This window comes from Thermobia domestica, chromosome 3, assembly GCF_964235325.1.
Source record: "Thermobia domestica chromosome 3, izTheDome1.hap1.1, whole genome shotgun sequence".
Lineage (NCBI taxonomy): Eukaryota > Metazoa > Arthropoda > Insecta > Zygentoma > Lepismatidae > Thermobia > Thermobia domestica.
In genome coordinates this window covers 78,163,571-78,186,910 of record NC_137456.1, presented here as the reverse complement: position 1 = coordinate 78,186,910, position 23,340 = coordinate 78,163,571, and the positions used below count along the sequence as shown (strand labels likewise).

The following is a 23,340-nucleotide window of genomic DNA, read 5'->3' as shown; positions in this document are numbered from 1 at the left end:
AGTTCATGCTGACATAAGGAGTTCAAGTGAGAATACATAAATCGTACCAATTTTGTACGCACCGCTCTCTGACAAAACTGAAAGTACACTCATGTCCAAAATTATTGTCACATATCTATAACTGTCTTCTTGAAAGAATATAATTTGATAATTTTGCAGAGTACTTTTAATACTTATATTATGTGTATAATCAGGAAATTTATATTTGTGATAAATTTCATAGGAAAAGAATTATAAATACGAAAATCATAATGAGTAAAATAAAATGTAACTAAATGAACAAGAAAATTTTCTTTTCGTTTTATTGTTCTTATTTACTGCTCTTTTGACATGAAATTTACCACATACTTGTCTTTGCCGATTATACACATACTAACATTATAAGAAATACCGGGCGAATTCGTTATCAAATTATATTACTAGAACAACATATTTATAATCATGTGACAATAACTTTGGACATGATTGTACATACAGAGACCTGTTTACCTTTGTTAGGTGTTGGTCTGAACAAAACGATCCTTAGGATCATCTAGTTTCTTTCATGCTTCTTGGCGTCCGGTAATGTTACGTCTAGCAACTTTCTCTCAGGCTCGTGGCAGTCAGCACGCCATCGTGGCAGTCAGCACCTTGATATTGGCAATCAGTGCCAGTCGTGGCAATCAGCACCAATAATTGGCTGTGGCAGTCAGCACCCGTGGCAGTCAGCACCCCACCCATAACACCTCCATACCTCCGAAACGGAAGTGCATATTTGATCTAAATCCACAGAAAGAATATACGTTCATTTAAAAAGCTTACAAATTCGGGTCCCAAAATGGAATCTGGGAATCAAGTTTACACCCCCTCCAGCCCCGGATTCATATGCGTCTTATTTTTGCAAATTAAAATTCTGGTCACCTTGAGGCTACACTTATCTTCCAGGAAGCGAACCGCCCCCTCCAAACGATCATTCTGGATCCGCTAGTGGCTTGAGAAGACTTTCTATTTATTCAGATTAACATAGCTTACTTATTACGTCACCATTATCATTCAGCCCAGACATTATTACAGTACCGAAGTTTTTCATACATAGTTGAGAAAGTAGTCCCAAGAGGGCAGGCAAGTTTAAATAACAGCAAGGAGTTTTAAGCTACGGACTACAGATGTCAGTTGTACCATTCAACATTAAGTAAAGTCGTGTAAGTAATGACACATGCTCCAACTACAGAATGACCAATGAAGGACGCAGAAGCAGATGATTAGCCTATCAAATGTTCAAAATAATTTCCAAGTAACCACTTTTACTCTACTAAACGTATCAATCTAGAACATCCAGCAACATAACTAATAATCTTACTTGTCGTTGTTAAATTCTTCACCATCTGCCTTCTATGCGTATGTTCTCGGGTTCGATCCCCGTTGGAGGCATTTACTTAGGATACATTCCCGAGGGCTGGTTTGTATTCCACTTCAAACAGTAGATTCAAACTTATATTTCTTCGTCCAGTAGCACAGACACAAAGGGGCACCTATCTGGCTGAAGTCCCTCCATTAGAGTTGGAGTGGGTCAATGGAACCCACTGTCCCACCACCCACCGTGACCCACTCTGACACACGACCCACCGTCACCAACCACCTACCGTGACCCACTCTGACCCACCGTGACCCACTCTGACCAACCACCCGCCGTGACCCACCACCCACCATAAACCATGAACCATCCACTGTGATCTATGCTGACTCACCAAAATCCATCATCATCAACTCTGAACACGATCCACGGCCTCTTCTGTACTGACTAAAGAGTTTACACTTGTAATAAAACAAGACTGACATTGTCACTAATCGGGGTTTGAATTTATAGTCAACCGCTCAAGCCCCACTCTGTTACAATAACGGTGGATCTGACCTTTACGATATAAAATGGTAAAGTGTTTGTCAGTGAGGAAATTGAAACAGTTCGAGGTGGGGGGAAATTAGTATTGCCTAAAATATACTTGTACTAAGAGAGTATTCTTGCAAGTGTTAATTTCTGAACGCATTCCAAAAGAAACTTCTATTCGCAGGAAAATACCCCTGTACAATATGGAAAAGGTTATGGTTTCTCAGTTCGCAGTATTTTTCTCACAGAAAACTTGAAAAATCAGTTTTTCATTGTGTATAAAGGTGCTCGGGTACCCTATGTGAGAGCATCCCCATAAAGTATGCTCATAATTGTAATTTGTGTGATCACTAAAACACCACGTTAAATTTAAGTTACAAATATGCATAATTGCAGTTATTATGAATATTTATTCAAAGTAGTTTACCTAAAGCAAAGAAGAGACTTACTAAAAATTAGGTAGAAAGTTGAATAACACAAATAAGCCATTAGTAATACAAGTATACATTTTCCATAATTCGTAATTTTTCACCTTGAAACAAATCTGAAATCGGGTTGATTTCCTGTTGGTAACTTTTTCGTGGTAAATCATCCGCAACGGAATCATGTCCATCCTTCAGCCAAGAAATAACTAGCTCGTCTACTTTGAGCTTGTCTAGCGGTGGGCCATTAACATTGATGAACAACAAGTTAGACAATGTTTGAGCACTTAGTCTATTTCTAATATCAGTTATCTGTAAATTCATAAGGGGAAATCCCCGTTCGCACTCTGACGTGGAAATTGATAATACTTCTACCCGACGTAGAAATTTCTGCAACTCTTCATCGACCATCTGCTTGTTAGACTTAAGTCTAATAATGATTTTTCTTGGTCAGTTTTGAAATACTCAGCAAGAAGTATCTCTCTCTATCACCATACAACATCTTTTTCATATTGACCATGTCAGTTGGCAATGCCGATTCATGGAGAACAGAAACTTCATCTACCACGCCTTCGATAGGGAATCTTGTGAATAAATTATCAATTAAAGTCTGATAAACTGATGATTTCTTATTTGTTTATAAATTTAATTTTTGTAATTACACATGAAGGTTTGATGCCATTACAAAGTTCCCTACCCCTCTAGAAAGCGAAAGGGAACGAGGTTCCTGGAAAGTGTTCAGAGGTGAATGGGAATTTCCCTTCTTCTTCCCCTTCAATTACCACACTGCTGTTTGCCATGTGTCAAATTATGATGAATTTCAATTAAATTATCATAGTATAATTATTTCCTTGATGAATTATCGATACTTTTCAGGGGAAAAAAGGATGAAATTTGAAAGTCCCAAATCAAGGTAAGTAGACCAACGTAAAGGATAAAAAGTGTAAAATTTTCCATATAATTATGCGTACAATCCAAACTTAAAATTTTCGTGTAATTAAGCTTACAGTACAAATTTTATGTCTATTTTTCTCACAACTTTATGGGTTGATTGCCCTGTGCTGTAAGCGCTCCGTATAATTAACATAAGCTTCATCAATTATTATAGTAGAAAACAATGGATATATGAAGCAAAGCACTGTATTTTTTTTTTAAATAACATCGATCGTTTTCGATCATTTTTACAAACCAACTCACTACCAATTTTCCATATATAGAAAGCTCCCCCCCCCCCCATAAAGGATAATTTAAAAAAATGCTAGGACACATTCTGTTTATTTTAATACACTGAATTCCAGCTCCCTAAGTTTAACGGCTAGCGAGATACTCTTTTTTTTTTTTTTTTTTTTCAAAAATTCGGATTCTCACTACCTCCTTAGGATGTTATGCATTATAATGAAAGCAATATAACATCCCAGTTTGGATTAAGACCTAGCTATATACCAAAAGTAATTTCATTTGACTTTGCAATTTGACCGTGATGATTAGGTACACATGTTACATTCAATTTTTTATATAATAATTTATATATTACAGTAATTCAAAAATGTATTTTTTTTTCAGTAGTTAGCTTCTCTAAAAACTCACAGGTCTCGAAAGCCAAGTAGTAGTATAAGTCCTATTGTCTATTACAATTAAAAATATCAACATCCAAAAGTGCGTGAAGTTCATTTTTCACTTGGTTAGATATACTCACCTCAGGTAAGTAGACAGAAACAAATGGAAAAGGAAGGAAAGGAAATGAAGGTCTTGAAAGTAAAACGAAGACAAATTTACCAATCTTCAGAAGATACTGTCTACAATGCAGTGAGCAGAGTGGGTCGGTAGATCATACTGAGTCGGTGGATCTAAGTGGGTCATAGTGGGTGGTGGGTCGTAGGGAGTCATGGTGGTGGTGGGTCGCACTGGGTCACGGTGGGTGGTGGGTCACAGTGGGTCGCATGCTTTTGACCCACGACCCACTGACCCACGCAGAAAACTTGACCCACTCCATCTCTGCCCCCCGTGGTACCATTTCTTCCCATTTTCTTAGGGGACGGTGGCTCAGTGGCAGAGCGCTTACCTCTGGTGCATGGCGTCCCTGGTTTATATCTCCTGCCAATTACGTTTGTGGTGGACAACGTCGTGTCCGTGGGTTTTCTTCGTGTACTCCTGTTTCGCATAGTAATCGTGCGACGAACAGAGAACCTTATATTCGTATAAATATAGCATTGGTGTATGTATTTTTCAATTTATTTATCACTTGCTAGAGGATAGGAAAATTAATATTTTCGAGTTTTAGATTTAGTCGGTGCTACTGTCGATCATGGCGGCACAAATTTGCAACTTTTATAAGAAACTTGTTACTTTACCAGAAAATAGTGATGATGCACTGTAGTTGTGCAGCTTGATATGACTAGGAAAGCATGATTTCAAGAAGGTCATACAATACACTGTTCTCACTATTTTTTTAAGAAAAGAAAAATAGCACAGGAGTTTTTGTATACTCTTTGAACGTCCGATATTCTATTTTTATTTCTGTAATATTTTTATTTTCGAGTGACGATAGGAGAGGAGAAAATACAGTGATCATGAAAATAATCGAATTCGATATTTCAATTGTTTCATGAAAAATTTATTTTTGACGTATGGTTCATCCGTTCATTCGTCTCAAGGTATATACACTCGCTTAGAGGGCATACCGAATATTAATCTATCCAGACCGAATATTAAACTTTAGGTTTTATAAGATTCTCTAGAGGCGATTTTCAAATCTTTTTAGCCCGAAAAATAAGGGCAGTTTACTGTACAAAAAGGCAAAATCAATATTTGCTATTTTCTCGAAAATAGCTCTAACGATTTTGTTTATATTTCATAAATCAAGATAGGCCTATCATTTACAACCCTATAATATAGTATAAGTTTGGATATCTTTTCAAAGACAATTCAGGGGATTTTGTTTATATTTCATAAAAGACACTTCAGCTTTATAATACGGCGTAAGTCATTTCTGCTCAAAAAATCCACTACTTTTGGGGGAGAATTTTTTCAGATTAGTTTTTTAGAAGCATCCAAGGAGATTTTTTTTTCACAATTCATTAATATGTATTTTATTAATAAAAATATAACATGGAGAAAGTGGTTTCTCATTCAAAGATCCACAAGGAGTAGTTTATTCATGAATGTGAATTTTTATCGGACGATTTTCTCGAAAACGCTGCAGGCGATTTTGTTCGTATATTATAAATAACTCTATAATGTGGCGTAAGTTCTTTCTTCTGAAAATATCCAGAAGAAGCAGTTTATTCGTAGGATGAGTTTTTTCAGGCTACTTTTTCCAAAATTACTGAGGTACTTTGCCCATATTTTATAAATAAACACAACAACAACCCTACAAGGTAAGGAGAGTATCTAGCTACACTCATTCTGGTCACCACTGAGGGTGGCCTTCTTAATGCACCAGCCTCAGAAGCATGGCTGATCCTTGAAATGCTTACAAGAGACTTCAGAAGAAATGCCAAGTACGCTTGTCTTTGCTCAGACAATACGGTCTAGGTCGGACCCCTTAACGAGTAAGGACCTACCGCTATTTGCAGGACGACACTTGACTATTATAAGGCAAGATCACCTTCCCCTTGGAGAACGTAGCCCCAAGTTACCACAGCCTGGCAGAGTCCAACCCAAACCAGGAACTCCAGAATAACCCGAGGGGCTTGAATCCTGGGATTGTCTACCTACTTGTCGTTCAACCAGTGCCAAGAAATACCAAGCAGACGCCCAAAAAGCCACCTCCCGGACCGATTTGGGAGGTATCTCGAAGGCTTCCCTCTCCAGGTAGGGACAACAGTCCCAGCCTCTACCTACTTCGTTTTACGGAAAAGGTACACCGTACGTTACCAGTACCAATGAGTTATGTATCCATCTGCACCAGGCAGATATTTCCATTTGGGAGGCACCAATCGCTCTCCCTCGGCAGGAGCTACTTTACTGTCCAGAAATATGAAAGACCTTACAGGTTTAATAAGGAAAGACGTAAGGAGTGGAGAAATAGGTATGTTTTTGTGCAGCTCGTAAGGGTTTAGTCTATAGTTAGTACCAATGGGAAAGATTAAAGTCTTGGAAGAAGGCCATGTATCCATCCCAGCAGCGGACGCAAAGTTCATGATGTCAAAACAAAATAATGTATCATTGTTAGGCGTCAATAATGATTGTTCAGAACAGTGTTATAGATTCGTCGTTCGTGACATCGTGACACATACGTAGAACTCTAATACGCTTTCATATACCAGTCAATATGTGGATAAATAAAATTAGATCGAAAACCAAAATTGGTAGATCCATATATATTAGTGATGAGGAAATGCAAGACCAAGACCAAGACCCAGTTGGTCTTGGTCTTGATCTTGGTCTTGTTCTTGCACATCGAGTCTTGGTCTTGATCTTGCACTGTAATCCTTGGTTTTGGTCTTGGTCTTGCTTGCAAGAGTCTTGCAAGTCTTACTTTTAAGAGATCTTATGCTTTTCAAAGGTAAATTTTACTCTGGATATAAGTGATATAAGTGATTCTACAATGCGCCAATAGTAACGGGAATACAAAATATGTTTCTAAATATAGACCTAATATAGTTTACCATCGTGTATGTATGGGGATAGTATACAACATAGGTGATGACTTTCATTTCTTTTAATGGGTGACCACGCTTCAGTACTTATAAGATAAATCACAACGTTTCGTAATCTCTTATATTTTTTTTAACAGATCCAATACTCCACTGGTTCCCGAACTGGGGAGACTACCCCTGAGACGCATGAAACAAAATCAAGATGGCACAGATTACTAAAATACCATGAATTACAAAATTATTTTTACACTAAAGGCGTCAATTTTTCTCTTTTCAACCACGATTAGCTAATTGAAAAACTCCCAATGTTGAGATTTTGTTTTACTGATTCTAATATGCACTCTATTGGGCAGAAACATGGACATTACGCAAAAGAGATGAAAAATTTGGTGGCTTTCTAAAAGTTGTCATGGAGAAAAAAGAAGATAATTAGCTGGATTGAACGGAAAGCGGATGAGAAGGTGTTGGAAATAGTAGCAGTGGGGGAGAAAAGAAGAATTTTAGATGTAATTAAGAGGAGGAAGAGGAACTGGTTGGGACATTGGCTGAGGAGGAACTGTATTATGAGGGGCGTGCTAGATGATATGGTGGAAGGAAAGAGAAGGAGGGGACGAAGGATATTGTAGTTGAAGGAAGTTATTAAAACAGAAAATAGTTACGTCAAGATAAAGAGACTGGCTGAAGACTAGCGTACATCGAAGCTTTTGAGTTGCAGCAAATGCCGTGCCAATAATGACAGAATAGTTGTGATGATGATGCTGATGTGTTAGTAATATTGGCCAAAAAGAGAGAGAAAAATCATATTAATAATGATTATAATCGAACCTCTTAATATTTTAGAATAATTTGAGTGAAAATTGAAAACGACTCAACTGTTTATGTTTTTGTGTAAACTCAATTTATATAAATACTTTTGACCTATATTAGAAATACAAAATAACGGCATCAAACTTCAAGTTATTTTGAAATAACTGTACAAAATCAGTTTCACTTGTGAATATGGATTATTTATTGTTGTATATTGTTACATCGCTCAATCCTCGATGTACCGTATAGCTAAAGAGGCTAAAAGTTATATTGATAAACAATTATTCAACATGGTCGTCCGCCCATGAAATAACACTTGCGGTGACATGCACTAAGTTTTTGTCAACGCCATGAAAATGTTATTTTTATATTAATTTTATGAGCGCATATTAAAAATTTCCAACGGATGCTTGAGCCTCGGAGCCAAGACCATATTCATGTAGTAGTCACCTATGGTGTACGGAATTACGGGCTCGGGCCTAAATGCTAAAACATATTTCGGATTCGGGACGGGCCTTACATTGTAAGTTCACGGGCTGGACCGGGCTAAAAATTCCGGCCCGTGCAGAACACTAATGTGATAGCAGGGGATGTTCCTGTTAGAGAAAAAGCCGAGTGTTGCCCGTTTTTGCCCGATCTGGTTTGAAAGGCATATTTGTATGTGACCAGGGTAATATTGTTGCGAGTAGTAGGCCTATTTAGGATAATGACTGTTTTTCCTTGTCATTCCAGATATGTCATACGAAACAACTCGAAGGAGGCTTCTACAAGTCCTGCAGAATGTTGAAGGAAACAAAGAAACCAAAAGACAATACTGATTAGTTTTCTTGAGAAAGAAACGTTCACTGAATTGACTAGTACAATACAATATATAAGAGGAGAAAATAGTTCAATGCTATTTTTTGCGAAACAAATTGTAGCTAAAGAGAAACTTCAAAGGTTCATAGAGAAGATTAATTGTTCCATTGTGCTACTAAAATGTTAAACAACGTATCCACGGCCGGCTCTACCATATGTGCAACACGTGCACCAACTTTCGAGGGACAGCAAAGTCTGTCATAATTATATTATTTAAAATAAATATTTCTTGTTGGAAACAAGAGTTCATGGTGATGGTAGTTAAATTTACTAAACTGATCTTTTTGAATACTACATTCATAAATCATATTTAGGTCGGATAAGCTTAAGGACACATAGACAGTCTTAAAGCAAATGGTCAAACAAATTCCGGTATAAATTGCTTGATTGTTGTCAAATACAGTAGGGAACACCTGTACCATTTAGTTAGTTATCACAGTTTTGATATGAAAATTAGTCTTATCTTTGTCACAAACAAGCTCCTTATTATTGAAGGTGGAAACAGCCTTTAAAAAAATATTAATAATAATAATAATAATAATAATAATAACAGATGTAGAAAGAAAATCAAGAAATAAAATAAAAGAGCTAATTGCACTGGAATTGCAAACTGATATATTGAGATTGAAGCTCGATATTGAATTCTATATAAAAGGATTACCATCTTTTCTCTGCAGGTGTGTTTATTTTATCTTTCACTAACATAATAGATTATTATTATATAAGGAAGAAACAAATACGAGATTATACAGGGTGTCTCAAAAGTCCCCTGACATAGAGTAACCCTGTTATTATCAGTATTACAACAAAATGTAGGAGAGGAAACCGTCTCCAAATATGATGTTTTCAACCTAAGTAAATGAATTTTTAAAATCGGACGAGCCGTTTGCGCTGTACACTTTTTATGCGCCCAATGTTAAATAAAAATACAACGTTGCCATTTACTTGGACCCATAACATAAAGTGAACGGAAGCAGGTTTGAAATGGAGGATAGTCGTCGACACGTTAGAGTAATAGAGAGTAACTTCATTCACTTGTAGGTCCAGGTCAATAGCAACGTTACATGTTCACTTAACATTGGGCGCATAAAGAGTGTACAACCCAAACGGCTCGTCCAATTTTAAAAATTCCTTTACTTTAGATTGAAATCAACATATTTGGAGACTGTTTTCCCTCTTACATTTTGTTGTAACTCTGATGATAATAATAGAGTTACTTTATATCAGGGGTCTTTTGAGACACCCTGTATTTATAGTGCTTAGGCCTTTCTGAGGGCGCGTGCACTTTATCTTCCCTTTGTTGTTCATCATGAGGTAGCATACTTAAAATCGTGGCTTTTAAGGTTTTTTTCTTTCTGGAGAAAGGAGGCGGCAAATGTTACCATTGCACGGGGCGGGCAATCAGACTTATCTATAGTTGTTTGCATTCTCCTGACAGTGACGCACACACTACTTTAAATAAATTAAACCACTTCCCTAAAAAAAAAATTAAAAAAAAGATACTTCTGAACTTGTCTTTTCACAAAATGCACCGCGGAACATAACATATTAATAAATGCTTGTGTAGGCCTATGGCGAAATGACAAGAAAAAAAATCTTCCTTGTAGCTCTAATCTTGTCTTTGAATTTGAATTGCAAATTGTGAAACAGATTCATTACAAATAAAACGTTGGGTACTAAATCACTGTACTTTTAAATGGATAGTAGCTGAACCTGCGCTCCCCATACAGCGCATCATTCGCAGAGCGTGAATCTCCTTGCCATTCCTCACATCTGTACATGTTCCTTTACAGATACAAAGATGTCTTAATAAAAATCAGCAAGGGGCACCATAAAGAGGAGATTTTTTCGATTATTTTTTCAATATCTCACACCGTTTGCAAGATTGAGCCTACTTCCGGTTGGAGTTTCTAATTCATGTATGACCAGTGTTTTCTTTCTTCTTATATGCAGTATGTAATAAGCAAGTACATTACAAACACAATTAATTATAATATCAGTGATATATGGTGTTCATTAGGCAAAACACTACAAACAATAAAGATTCATCTTAGCCTGGAGAAATGGTTATCTTTCGTTTTTCATTATCATTTCACCATGGAACAAACGCCGGAGAGATATACTAACCCTCTAAGCAAATATGTGGTGTTGGAATGTATAAGTCGCTGCATATGATGCTTTATTTTTTAAAATTTCAACACTTCCAGTATACCCCTAAATAATGTAACAAAGAAATAACGGCCACGTTTTTTTTAAATATGCAATTAGAAGTGGACAATCTACACAAAATTTAACCAGCGAAAACGGCACTTTCTAGCACTTGTGGTTTTCGAGATCTCATTGTCTAAAGGACTGGAAACAAACATATAAACTTAGCATTTTAATATGTAGATAATATATTTTATTTAAAATAAAACTATTTACATTCTTACAACATACACTATGTGTATAAGTATTATGTTCTCAAGAAAGAGAACATTCACATAATGATTCGTACAATGCTGGACGCATTTGTAGATTTACAACTAGAAGTTTTGGAGTGTAGTTTCGTAACATACAAAGAAGTTTTCTTTCAATTGCATACATTATTTATATCTCTAGCATTCAAAAATATTTATTTGTTATTTATTTTTTCATATGTCTTACTATTTCACACACGCACATACATACATACGAAGGTTCCTTACACATATACAAACTATATACAGAGCATCTTCCTCACTAGAAAATGTCGACCAACTTCTTTCTACAAGCTTCTTAACACTTTAACAAGTAAGTTTCCTTATTGCGGGAAAATTAGTCCATTGCTTTTAGCAAATCTTTGTTATGAATACAAATCCAACTTGGACGGTCCATATATCAGAAATCAAAGGGCTGTACACCATAATACTTTATACGCTCACCAAGTTCGTCAAGATCCACCACCATGCCTCAATCTGGTCAAGATTGGATAAGTTTCTTCTATCATGTACCGTGTATCATAAGTCTGGGGCTATACTTTGTAGGATAACTTTGTTATGAGTTAAAAAAAAAAAAAAACGAAAATGTGGAAAGAAAGAAATTGTTGGAAATAGTATTTTCTTTTAATCTCAAATGGTGGAATTTTTTCAATCGCACCAGCCGTCTGGGCTCCACAGCACTGGCAAGGCACCCTATGTTGAATGAGAAGGCCGGTTTTCAGTTCACTAGGCTGTTCGAACAGAACTGAATGGAAGGGTACGCATAAATGACACCTTGAGCAGGCACACTACAGTATGACGGAACATTGAATACCTCGAATCCATTCCCAAACAATACTGTATTGTTGGTATTGTGAGGGCTCAAAGGAACAGGTTGTTAATTTGGTAACGTTGTTTTTTCATTTAACACAGGGTACTTTCGCAATGTGAAGCTCAAACGGCTGATAAGATTTAAAAAACTCCATTTTTAGATATTAAAGCATCTATTTTCAACAGATTTCCTCTTTTTTCATTTTTTCGTATTTTAACTCATAGTGGATTTGTCCCATGTCTTCCAAACTTTTGATACACCAGCATATTATAATTGTTTTTGATTTTTTTTTAAAAAATAAAGAAAAATCAAATGTAAGACAAAACTTCTTATTTAGAAACGAGAACTAATATTCTGTCAGTCTGGCTTTGATTAAACTCAACCAAACTGGAGAGGGTTTCGATAATCAAAATGAGTTGATTTTCTTTTGTTTACCTCCAATTCTCTCCTTAACGAAAATGGGAAAAATTGAAACACAACATGAATGGATTACATTCTAGGCCTACTCTTGTGAAAGTAGTTTTACCTATTTTCTTGATACCATCCTCCTTTCTTGATACCCAGACACTGCCTTCTGGATTTTCCGAGATCCAGTTCTTTCTTCAATTTTTATTTCGGCAGTATTCGGAATGGTGCATTAAACGGGTGCGCCGACTGAGCTGCAGGCCTATATTTTTTTAACGCATACAAAAACGATGAATTTATGAGGAACGTTCTGGTTACTACGAAGCTGACTATTATTTTACTTATAACAGCCACCATAATTGTGGAATATCGTTTTGTTTTATTTGAATTTAAATAATTGGCATATTTATTTTCATTTATATATTGTATATGTGATATTATAAATATATAAGGGTAGCTTCTGTTTGGTCGACTTACTTTAAGACTTTTTCTTTCTTTTTATTAGACGACAATATTACGATGCGTACTAAAAATTGTTTGTACTGTTATTACGTTCAAAATGTATCCACGACAGACACTTTCTCACACAAGCATGCATATACACAGATCACACTTCTTTAAATATAAACTGCACATTTCTCTTGAGCACCATAAATACACTTTAGGTATAGTATAAACTGCTCGTTGTGTATCACAGACACTTTTCTTCTTCTTTCATTACCAGTTGAAAATCTATTAAATTATTTACAGTTCATGCTTCTTTGTATGTATACGTCGTCCCAATGTTATCTGTAAAAGGAAAGAATTTTCAATTATTATTACTGTTATACATGTAGTAAGACTCAAAAGTTTGAATACCTGGAAGAAAAAGAAGAAGAAAAGTTCTCATCAATGAAAAGAGAGGGAGTAACCTAGTTAAAAATCGCATTCTTGCCTCTAGAAACGAAAGATTGTACTCCATTTCATGAAAATCATTAGGCCCGGTTTAAAAACTTATTTATAAATCGAACAAACCAAAAAATCATTATAGCAGCTCTGATGAACAAGAGGATATCATATAACGAAGAAGAAGAGAAGATATCATATTACGAATAACATTTAAGATTGCTAATGATCAGCGGCGCAAATCTGTTTTCAACATTGGAGGGATGGGTAAGACCGTTCCCATATATTTTTTTAAAGCGATGTTCAAAATATTTATGAAGTTGAAAAACAATGCTGTGGAGGATCAGGAGAGCAGAGCTGTCTTCCACATTGGGAGGCAGGCAGATTCGAGGCTTGCTCTGGAGGGACGGACATGAATTTCATCTCACTTTCCTTTATGGTAATTGGACACAAATCATTACATTTCTCCCCTCCCCCCAAAAAAAAACACATTTCAAACCGGATTATTAGGGTGATAGTCCCCCCAGTTCCAAGATTGGAGGGGACATTTTCCCCTCATCCCCCGGGATTTGCGCCAGTGCTAATGATACTTCTGAAATAGGTCTGTAACACACAAACATTTGACACATATTTTCCATAACATAATTACTAAATATTTATTGTAAGTACGAAGTACGTACTGCTTTTATAACACAGCTAATCAGCCGTCTCATATTTTACTTTCTTATACTTCAAATTAATGAGGCTTAATAAATGGCTTGTTCCATGTATTTTTCTTCTATATATTAATTGGTCGTTTTTCTTTCTTTTTCTTTCTTTCTTTTTCTTTCTTTCTTTTTCTTTTTTCTTTCTTTTTTTGTAAAATTATCTCAGTCTAAATCCCAATTTTGGTGGCCCATAACTCGAGAATCAAAGGCTTGCATATCATATTATAATATCATACGTGTACTATGCCGTTAAGGCTTATTGTCATACCCAAATTTAGTCATGATTGGTTGAGCTTCATGATCGTGTACGATCTATACTCGTATACACTCTCCTTATGATTAATTTAAAAAATCAAATGATTAATAATAACAATTACTAATACTTTACAATATCTACGGCCAGTGGCGTATTTACGATTTTGTTCCGAGGGGTGGGCTCTGCTAACTTTATTCCTGGAAATATGAATATTCTGCAAGATATTTGATTTACTTTAAAGTAATAATTAACATTTTGGGAGGGGCTTAAGGCCAGAAGCCTTCCTTAAATACGCCACTGTCTACGGCGTATTGTGATATATGTTGAAATAGCAGCAATTTGAAAGGGGCTGAAAAACAAGAAACATGCCGTCTATGAATGTGTTTTAGTCTCCACATTGAGCTTTAGAGCTACAAAGTAAAGACAAGTCCGATTTTACAAATCGACAACAAACGGAATCTCTTTGATTTGCATGATATTAGGTCCTCTAGCTTAAAACAACCATAATGTAGAGATTAAAACAACCATATAAGGTACGTTTGTTTTTCACTCTCAAATTGCTGCCCCAATAACTCCTAAAACGCTCGTCTGACAAAAAGAGGTTACATGATTTTCCTTGTACCTAAATTCAAACAGTTTCAAATAGTATGTGAAACCATTAGAAATTTGGGATTTTGGAAGACTTGAATCCACCCCTCTGTAAAGGAAGAGGAGTCAGAGGAGAATATTAAGCATCATCAATGATTAATTCAACCCATTCCCAGAAGGAAGCAGTGGTATTATTGGTCTTGTTTGCAAATTTTCCCATAAATCGAGCCATTTTTTGGAAGCCATCTTGACTTTTTAGCACTGCCGGTGTCAGAATTAGAATTAAGCAACAGCAAAGAGATTCTTGGCCCCCCAAAACACGATAAACGATACTTCACACTAATATACATGTACATTACTTTTTATTTCTAATCGAATCTGACCACTTTCTTCGCTTTCATGGCGGTTTGAGGCACTTCCGGAGGTCGGATTGTAGTTCGGAATCACAAATGAAGTCCCTGACTCCGAAAACCTAGGAAATGATGTATCACACGGGAATATTTGTAGCTAGTTTCAAAACAAATTTATGGAGCTATTTTGGTCGCAATCTTGGAGTTTGGCCATAACGAAGCGAAATTCAACTTGGAAACGTTTAGCAGGTTCTCATTATCCCTTAAAATGCATGTTGCACAAATATTGCGAATCACCAGTTTATCAATTACCTCCAAATTTTCGCCGCTATAACTTCTCAATCGTTCCTGTTAGAAACAAAAGTTACTGAAATGTTTTTGTGGTTTATCTCAAGTTCTTTCAAGTGGTGTATTGAAACATCACAATAATATAATTTATTGATAATGGTGATATGATCATTTAAATGGACTTACGTCTCTCGAAACGGCAGTCATTTTGATAACGTTATTACAGGGGTTCATGACCTCTGATCAAGTATTTCTTGGCAGTTTTTTATCCTTTGACATGTACAATCATGTCCAAAATTATTGTCGCATGTCTACAACTGTCTTCTTGTAAGAATATAATTTGATAATGATTTTGCAGAGTACTATTAATACTGATACTTTGTGTATAATCGGGAAATATATATTTGTGGTAAATTTCATAGGAAATGAATTTTAAATACGAAAATTAGAATGAGTAAAACAGAATGTTGCTAAGTGGACAAGAAAATTTTATTTTCGTTTTATTGTTCTTATTTACTGCTCTTTTCACATGAAATTCGTCACATACATATCTTTGCCGATTGTATATATACTAACATTGTAAGGAATACTGGGCAAATTCGTTATCAAATTATATTCCTACAAAAACATATTTATAGATATGCGACAATAATTTTGGACATGAGTGTGCATAAGTGGAATATTTTTTACACTAACTCCATTGACTACAAGAGAAGAAAAACTATCTAATTTTTTTGAATTCTAATATACAGTACAATAATACTGTAACATTAGGTAACTTTTGTTCCTTCAGTTTGATGCGAAAACCGTTAATTTTTATCAATGTGACTTTTCTCAGAAGCTGCCTCTGATTGCTTGTTTTAATTATTTGAACGTAGAGTGGTATAAATTTAAATTATTTCTCCATAAATACTCATCACTGTATAGGAAAAAGGTGAAAAGATATTAATTTATTGTTTGCCTTCAAGAAACCGTTAGTTATAATGAAAATTGTACTAAAACACTTGTTTGTGCTAAATAATTATATACATAATTACAGGCAGTTTAATAGTTATATAAATCGTCTCGAATATGTAGATAGCATACCGTCCGGATTACATTCGTATACCTCCGGATAAGCCATTAAAAGAAATTTTATGTGAACATCTTTAAGTTTGATCTACTGTAATTTCGGTCACATATTTAATTCATTACCTGTTATAAGTCTTGCTTTTTGTCCGTCGTTCCCTCTTCAACTGTTGTGCCGCAGGAACACCCTGATGTGCCGCAGCGGGTGCACTTTGGTTCATTCCATGGCTGAATCTCGCCCGATCCAAAAACAATGAAGATCAAATTACCCGCAAAATATACGGCTGCTGAGATGAAAAATACGGTTCGCCATTCTTCTACGGTTTGCTGTTAAAAAAAAAAGAAAAATTAAGTATTAAAAAAATGATTTTAGAAAATCAAGGAGAATTAACATTTATTTAATGCATTGTTCTAAAATATTATTAGCCTATAATAAATAAATAAAAAATAATCCAAAGATGAGGTATATACTTGGGTGAGCAGTGAAGATACTAGAGGGGCAAAGGGGCAGGAGTTCCTCAGTGGGATCGTATCCTTCCCTCCAGACTCCCTCTAGATGTATTGTAAGATGGGTTAAGCAATACATAACTATTATTTTCGACATACAAAAAAATAATTGCAGTGCCCAAAAATTTATCTGCTGCCCCCTGCGAAGAAATTAAACTGAACGCCATCACTGTGATTAAGATAAAACCTTACGTGTAGTTTTCGAAAAAATAGGTAAAAAAGAACTTTGTGTTATTCTAAGAATTAATTCCGTATAATGACAAAGATGATGACACTCGCTGTGGGTAAGTGTAGTTTTCGAAGAAGTGCACGTACAGTTTTCGAGAAAAAAGTAAAAACGAAATTTTTTGTATCCCTAAAAATAGCCACTGTATGATAACCAAGCCACCTGTGAAGATGAAACTCGTCCTTCATCAACCTTTTAATTATGATACTAGTGATATGACAGTACATACAGTAGTATGGTTATTGAGATATAACTTAAATTATAATTAAGTATAAAACTCATTTTTGTTCAACTATAATATTGTTCGAAGATAAAAGCGGTAGATAACCATCGATCTGAAGAAAATTATATGGTAATGTCCCATGTGCTTGTGTTTACAAACACCCAACATGTGTTCCTATTTATAAACAACAACCACATGCAACTTACTATGGAGTACTACAGTTGCAGACGACGCAGACAGCAGCGACACCACAAGTTACATGATGACGACGCAACAGCAGCGCAACCGCCTCATCTGGAGTGCCTATATAACGGAGAGTATTCCATAGACAGCTATCAGTCTCGGCTGGTCAATCCCTTCTTTAGTTTGTCCAGAGCTCTAAGAGATACCCAACCCAAAGCCTCTAGTTTGCTTCGAAACTCTAGGCTTCCTTTTCTCCCGCCTAGCTTGCTCGGAGCTCTATCGGGATTCCCCTCAGTCACTTAGCTTACTCGGAGCTCTGAGGCTCTTAACCTCCTCTCTGCTTGCTTCGGAGCATTGGGGATTTCTAATCCACTCCACCTAGCTTCCTCGAATTTCTGTAGAGATCCTGCTCTAGGCTGCTCAGACCTTGGGTCACCTTTCTCTACCTTACTATTAGAGAAGTTACATCATTGTACAACATACTTTTGTAAAATACTGTTTATAGAGATTTTTTTTAAAAAAATAATAATCCGGTAGTGGGAGACGATTCCGAACAATAATATATTCTACCAAGCTCCACCTATCCCGAGAGAGTTTTACAATATGCTTAAGGATAAGTTTCCAAGAATAGTTTTAGTAAAATCAACCAAAACTAATTTTTTATGACGCTAAAATGTGTGTTATTCGTTGACAATAATAATCGAGAGTTTTATATATACCTTAACTATATATAAAACTACATGAGGTAACATACACTATTGAGCACTTCCTGTAGGGCTACAATGATTAAATTTGGCATGGTTGTAGCTTTCCGGAACTAACTCACAGGAAAATTGCCAAAAGTGAATATTTTTAATTTTTAGGGGGTCTAAAGAGGGGATAAAAAATCCCAATGTTATTTAAATTAACCTTTTTTGACCTACAATCTCATATATTACTTAGAATTGGAATAAAAACATGAAATTCGGTATGCTTGTACGTTTTCGCTAGCGTTACCTCAGTGAATCATCAGAAATAAAAATTTCCAACTGTAGAGTGGTTTTAAGAGGAACTGAAAAATCTTTCCCATGTTATTTATGTGGGATGTCTTCTACACCCCAAAATGCTTAGGCACTTCTGGCAGGATTAGAAGGATGAAATTTGCAATGATATAATTGTGGGTTCAAGAGGTGCGAGGCCGTAGGACGAGCAAAGACAGTGTGTGGGGACGAAGTCCCCGGATGGGTAGATTCAGGAAATATGAAGAGCAAGTTCACGAAATTCACTGTTGATGCAAAGACCGACAGATAAGAATATATATGTAGAATCATACTAATAGAAAAATAATGTAGCACATCAACTACTGACGTCATTCGGTTTAAAATATTGGGGGTACATGCTACATTTCACATGTGCAAGTTCTTAACTATACACTATAGTTTGGCTTAATTTGATAGAAGAAATTTAACGTCTGATCGAAACTCATGAAATGAAAAAAAAAATGAAATTCAAAGGCATACAAGTACACAGGAGCGAACGCAGGGGGGGCCGTTGATATATATATATATATATATATATATATATATATATATATATATATATATATATATAGATATATATATAGATATATATATATATATATATATATATATATATATATATATATATATATATATATATATATATCCACCTCCCCTGAAATAAGGTAAGATATTCAAATCATTGGATTATAAGATCAATTATAACATTGTTTATAACTTAATAGTACTGCATAGTACTTCAATCAAAACTCATTTCTCCTTATTTATATATGAAGGGTACACGGGAATAATGATCGAAGTCCATTTTTTGTGAATTGGAGTTGTTATTATCATTTTATACAACGAATACTGGTCTTACAAATAGTAGACTGTGTATTTCAAAAATGTGACCAATGTCCCTAGAATTTTGCTTTGGAAGGATCGTGTACTTGGGAAAAACGATCAAAGTCCACAGGTCCATCGGAAAAACGATTGAAGTCCTCAGTTCCATAGTCCCGCTGATTCAATGCAAAGACGAGTTGATACACTGGATACAGTGTTTCACCTTCGAAAGTCATAGTTTGGTCCATATGAAACATACGAAATCATAGAAACCTCTCAACTTCGAGAACTGAAAGCAGATCCATTGCCTCCAGTAAAGCAGGGACAGCCCCGTTGGAATTTCCCGTGCAAAATTTGGAGACTTGCAATTCTTGAAACAATTCTATGGGCCAGAAGCGCAACAGTACTTCAGTTCATTGAGAATAGGCGAAAATGAGGTGAACATAGATATTGAGTAAGTTTCAGTAAAGAAAACCACCACAAACAAAAGACAAGGTAGAATATTATTATATCTCTATGCATGTATTATTTATTCAAGGAATGTTCTGTATTTTTGTTCTGTAACTGTATTTTTTATTTGTAACTGTTAATCATTGTAATTTAAATGACTGCAGAAATCAATAAAAATGTGTATTACTTAAGAACAGAAGAACGGACGTAATAATTGTCGAGAACAAACTGAAAATGGTCCTTACACTTTTAAATCGCTTTTTTTCACAAAGTTTTAAAATGGACTTAGATCATTATTTCCGTGTACCCTTCAAATGGAAGGTTAAAATAAGTTCGTATATGCATTAGGGATAGCCAGAATATTTTCAGATCCGGATTACACGGTTCAGTATTCAAAGAGAATCGTTTACCCAGATTCGGAACCGAGAAAAAGGTACGCGGATCCATTGTTATCCGGGACCCTTGTATTTCAGGAACCGATTCTAGCCGTCCCCCTAATCTGCATATGCATTTATATTAAGCTCATTGTCAATACTTGCTATTCAACATTCCGTCTAATAAATAATCGTGTTACAAAGAACTAACGTAATAAGAATCTAATAAATGAGCTGGTATACCAGAATATACAGATACGTACACACAACAACTTTCATGTGAAGTTCTGTTAGGTCTGTTTCAAGTTTTAATACTGTAATTTCTTTCAGCAAGCGTCACATCTTATATCTATGCTGTTCTTTTAGCCAAGACGTATGCAGCGTTGTTCTGTAGCATTATATCTTCTATTTCTGTTATTCTTTCACCCCAGGTGTATGCAGCTTTGTTCTTAAGCGTCATGTCTCGTACCTATGTTGTTCTTTGGCCAATATGTTCGCAACATTGTTCTCTAGTATTACATCTTGTATCTCGGTTGCTCTTTCAAACCAATATGTGCGCAGCGTTGTTCTCTACCATTACATCTAACACGGCTTCATTTTTCCCCTTTTGTTGTCAAATTATCCATACTTCTACCCCATACAGACCCACACTTGATACAAAGTTCTTAATAAATTTTAGCTGTCATTGCTGTCAGCTCGTTTTTCGATATCAGCACCTCTTTCTTTTTGTATGCTTTACCTATGTTATCCTAGTCTTAATGTCTCTTTTCTTTTTTTTTCTTTTTCACTCTTTCCATTCCAGTATATCGTGCTTGCCAAATATTTAAATACTAGGCTAAAAAATATTTTCAGGTATGATGTTCGCTGCCAATATTAGTTGTCCAATCCAATTATGTTGCAGGTGTCCTTATCTCATTAGTGTTTTTTTTTTTTTTTTCACTTACTTAAAAATCTACAAGACACTTCTGCTATCAAACTAAACATAAGACTATACAGTTATAATCTATTAATTATATTACTTTAAGGAACCCTCCGGAGCAAATTGCAAGAGAAAAGGTACAATTACAATAGTGGTGTACACAGAACTTTATCAAAGAGGGACGGATTTGAGGCACCAAAGTTTATATCGCTTTAGAATACATGTAATGTTTGAATATACATATCTTACATACAGTAGAATGTACACAATGCAACTACATCTATATACTCACATTTTCTGTTGGAACAATGAGCCCCACTACCAGAGGTCCTACAATACTCATGAAGTTAGATAAGCAGTTGGTGATACCCATCATAGCTCCAGCAAAGTTTGGCGCCAGATCTATGTGATTGACTTGGAAGCCTACGTAAATTGCTCCATTCAACCCAACAGCAACTGTCAACAACGCAAGGGCAGCTGCCTCATTCTTTCCAATATAGCCTACTCCAATAAGTGCAAATGCTGGTCCCCAGTGGCCTATTAAAAATAAGATAAAACGGATGAAATTACTAAGTAACTCACTTTATAGAGAATGAAATATGTAATGAAAGTACCTACGTACAAGATGTGCTTATAATATACATTGGAACAAATAAAAGAAAAAAAACTATTTCCAAAATAATTACAGTAGACCCGTAGTTCCCCTTTTCCCTGCTCACACCCAACAAAGCAAGTACTAAATATATTCAAAAATTCATTTCACGTCGTTCGACGGTTTTCCCGTGATTATGAGAAACATAACTTCAATGTTACTATTACCATATATAGTGAAAGAAAGATCACAAAGAAACTGTCCCTCACTCAGTTAAAAATGATATTTAAAAAATCCTGGAGCACGTGTCTACTTGGCTCAAAAAGAAGTTTATATACCACTTTTCATCTCCCTAACATGAGGGCTCACGAGATACTATATTTTGGCGTACGTTTTAACTTCTCGCTACCCCGTTAGATACTCATTTTAATAAAAGTGACAGTATTCAAACTCAGCTCCACCCAAGAACTGTGTTCAATACTGAATTGAAGCAGCTCAATCGTTTTCCTGTGATGATGAGACAAGCAACTTTGGTGTTATTTTTATACGAAAAAATATTATAGAAATTTCACCCATTTCCTGCTCAAAAACGCTGGAGCACGTGTCCACTTAGTTATAATGAGGAATTTATATACTATGTTTCATCTCCTTAACTTTAGGGGTCCTAAGATAGTCTATTTTTGGTATGAATTTTGAATCCTCTCACCCCCTTTAGGGAACGTATTTTAATAAAAACGACATGATAAAAGTCTAGTTCAAGGTAAGTAATAACTACGATCAAAAATTCATTTCGTGAAGATGAGACATACAGTGTCGATTTCATTTTCATAATACTTGTATATAGCAGAAGTCATCGTTCTTCGCACGAGGAGAATAAGGTACACTGAATACTATATTTATACCCTCGCGTGTATGTGTGTGTATGTATGGATGTTCGTGACACATTTCAGTGAATTAGCGGCAAATTTCTGCCGGGCCGAATGATTGAAGATGATAGCGGAGTGGCGCGAGCAAGACTCTCTTTCTCCACCCACTTATTTCCTTCTCTATGTCAAATATGAAGAAACCCAGAAACACGTACTTAATTATTGTAAATGGATAGTCTAAATACCAAATTTCATTTTTTAAAACCTAAGAGATTTCGAGATATGGACAACTTAAAAACTGATATAAACATTATCTTATAATAATTGCATCCCCACCTTTTTTCTCTCCATCTCTTTTCTTCTCTTCTAGGTAAATTATCACGAAATAATTAAACATGTCTCTAACTATTTTAATTGAAAAGTTTAAATACCGAATTCGATGTTTCTAACATAATGGTCCAAAGGAGTATTCCCACAGCTGGTAAAAATTTAAGTATCTTACGGACAACTTTGGCCCCCTCTTATCTTTATTCAGTTTTAAAAACCAATACACACATTTAGACTAATACGTATTTTACAGGGTGTTTCAAAACAACACCGACAACGTTGGGGAGATGATTGTGACCTCAAGATAAGGCGAAAAGTATAGACCAACCTGAGTGCACAAATGCTTCGTTTCGGAGTTAAAGGTTGCCGAAAACATGGGCTATGGGCATATAATTTGAAGTACTTACCAACTACCTCTATAAAAATTGTTGCGGAAGTACCGCAGGATTTTCAAACATGGGAT

At 35.6% G+C, this 23,340-nt stretch overlaps 1 protein-coding gene across 4 annotated transcripts in view; it reads right to left on the bottom strand.

Moving 5' to 3' along the window:
• Positions 1–10,930: 10,930 nt before the first annotated feature.
• Positions 10,931–23,340, bottom strand: part of LOC145680535 (putative inorganic phosphate cotransporter) — a 156,749-nt gene continuing 144,339 nt past the window's right edge. For all 4 annotated transcript variants that reach the window (XM_081751152.1, XM_081751149.1, XM_081751148.1 and 1 more), the window contains exons 8-10: positions 21,385–21,629; positions 16,496–16,696; positions 10,931–13,016 (exon numbers count right to left, since the gene is read on the bottom strand). In XM_081751152.1, the coding sequence (XP_081607278.1) occupies positions 16,499–16,696; positions 21,385–21,629 (443 nt within the window). In that variant the 3' untranslated portion in view covers positions 10,931–13,016; positions 16,496–16,498. The remainder of the gene's footprint in view (positions 13,017–16,495; positions 16,697–21,384; positions 21,630–23,340) is intronic.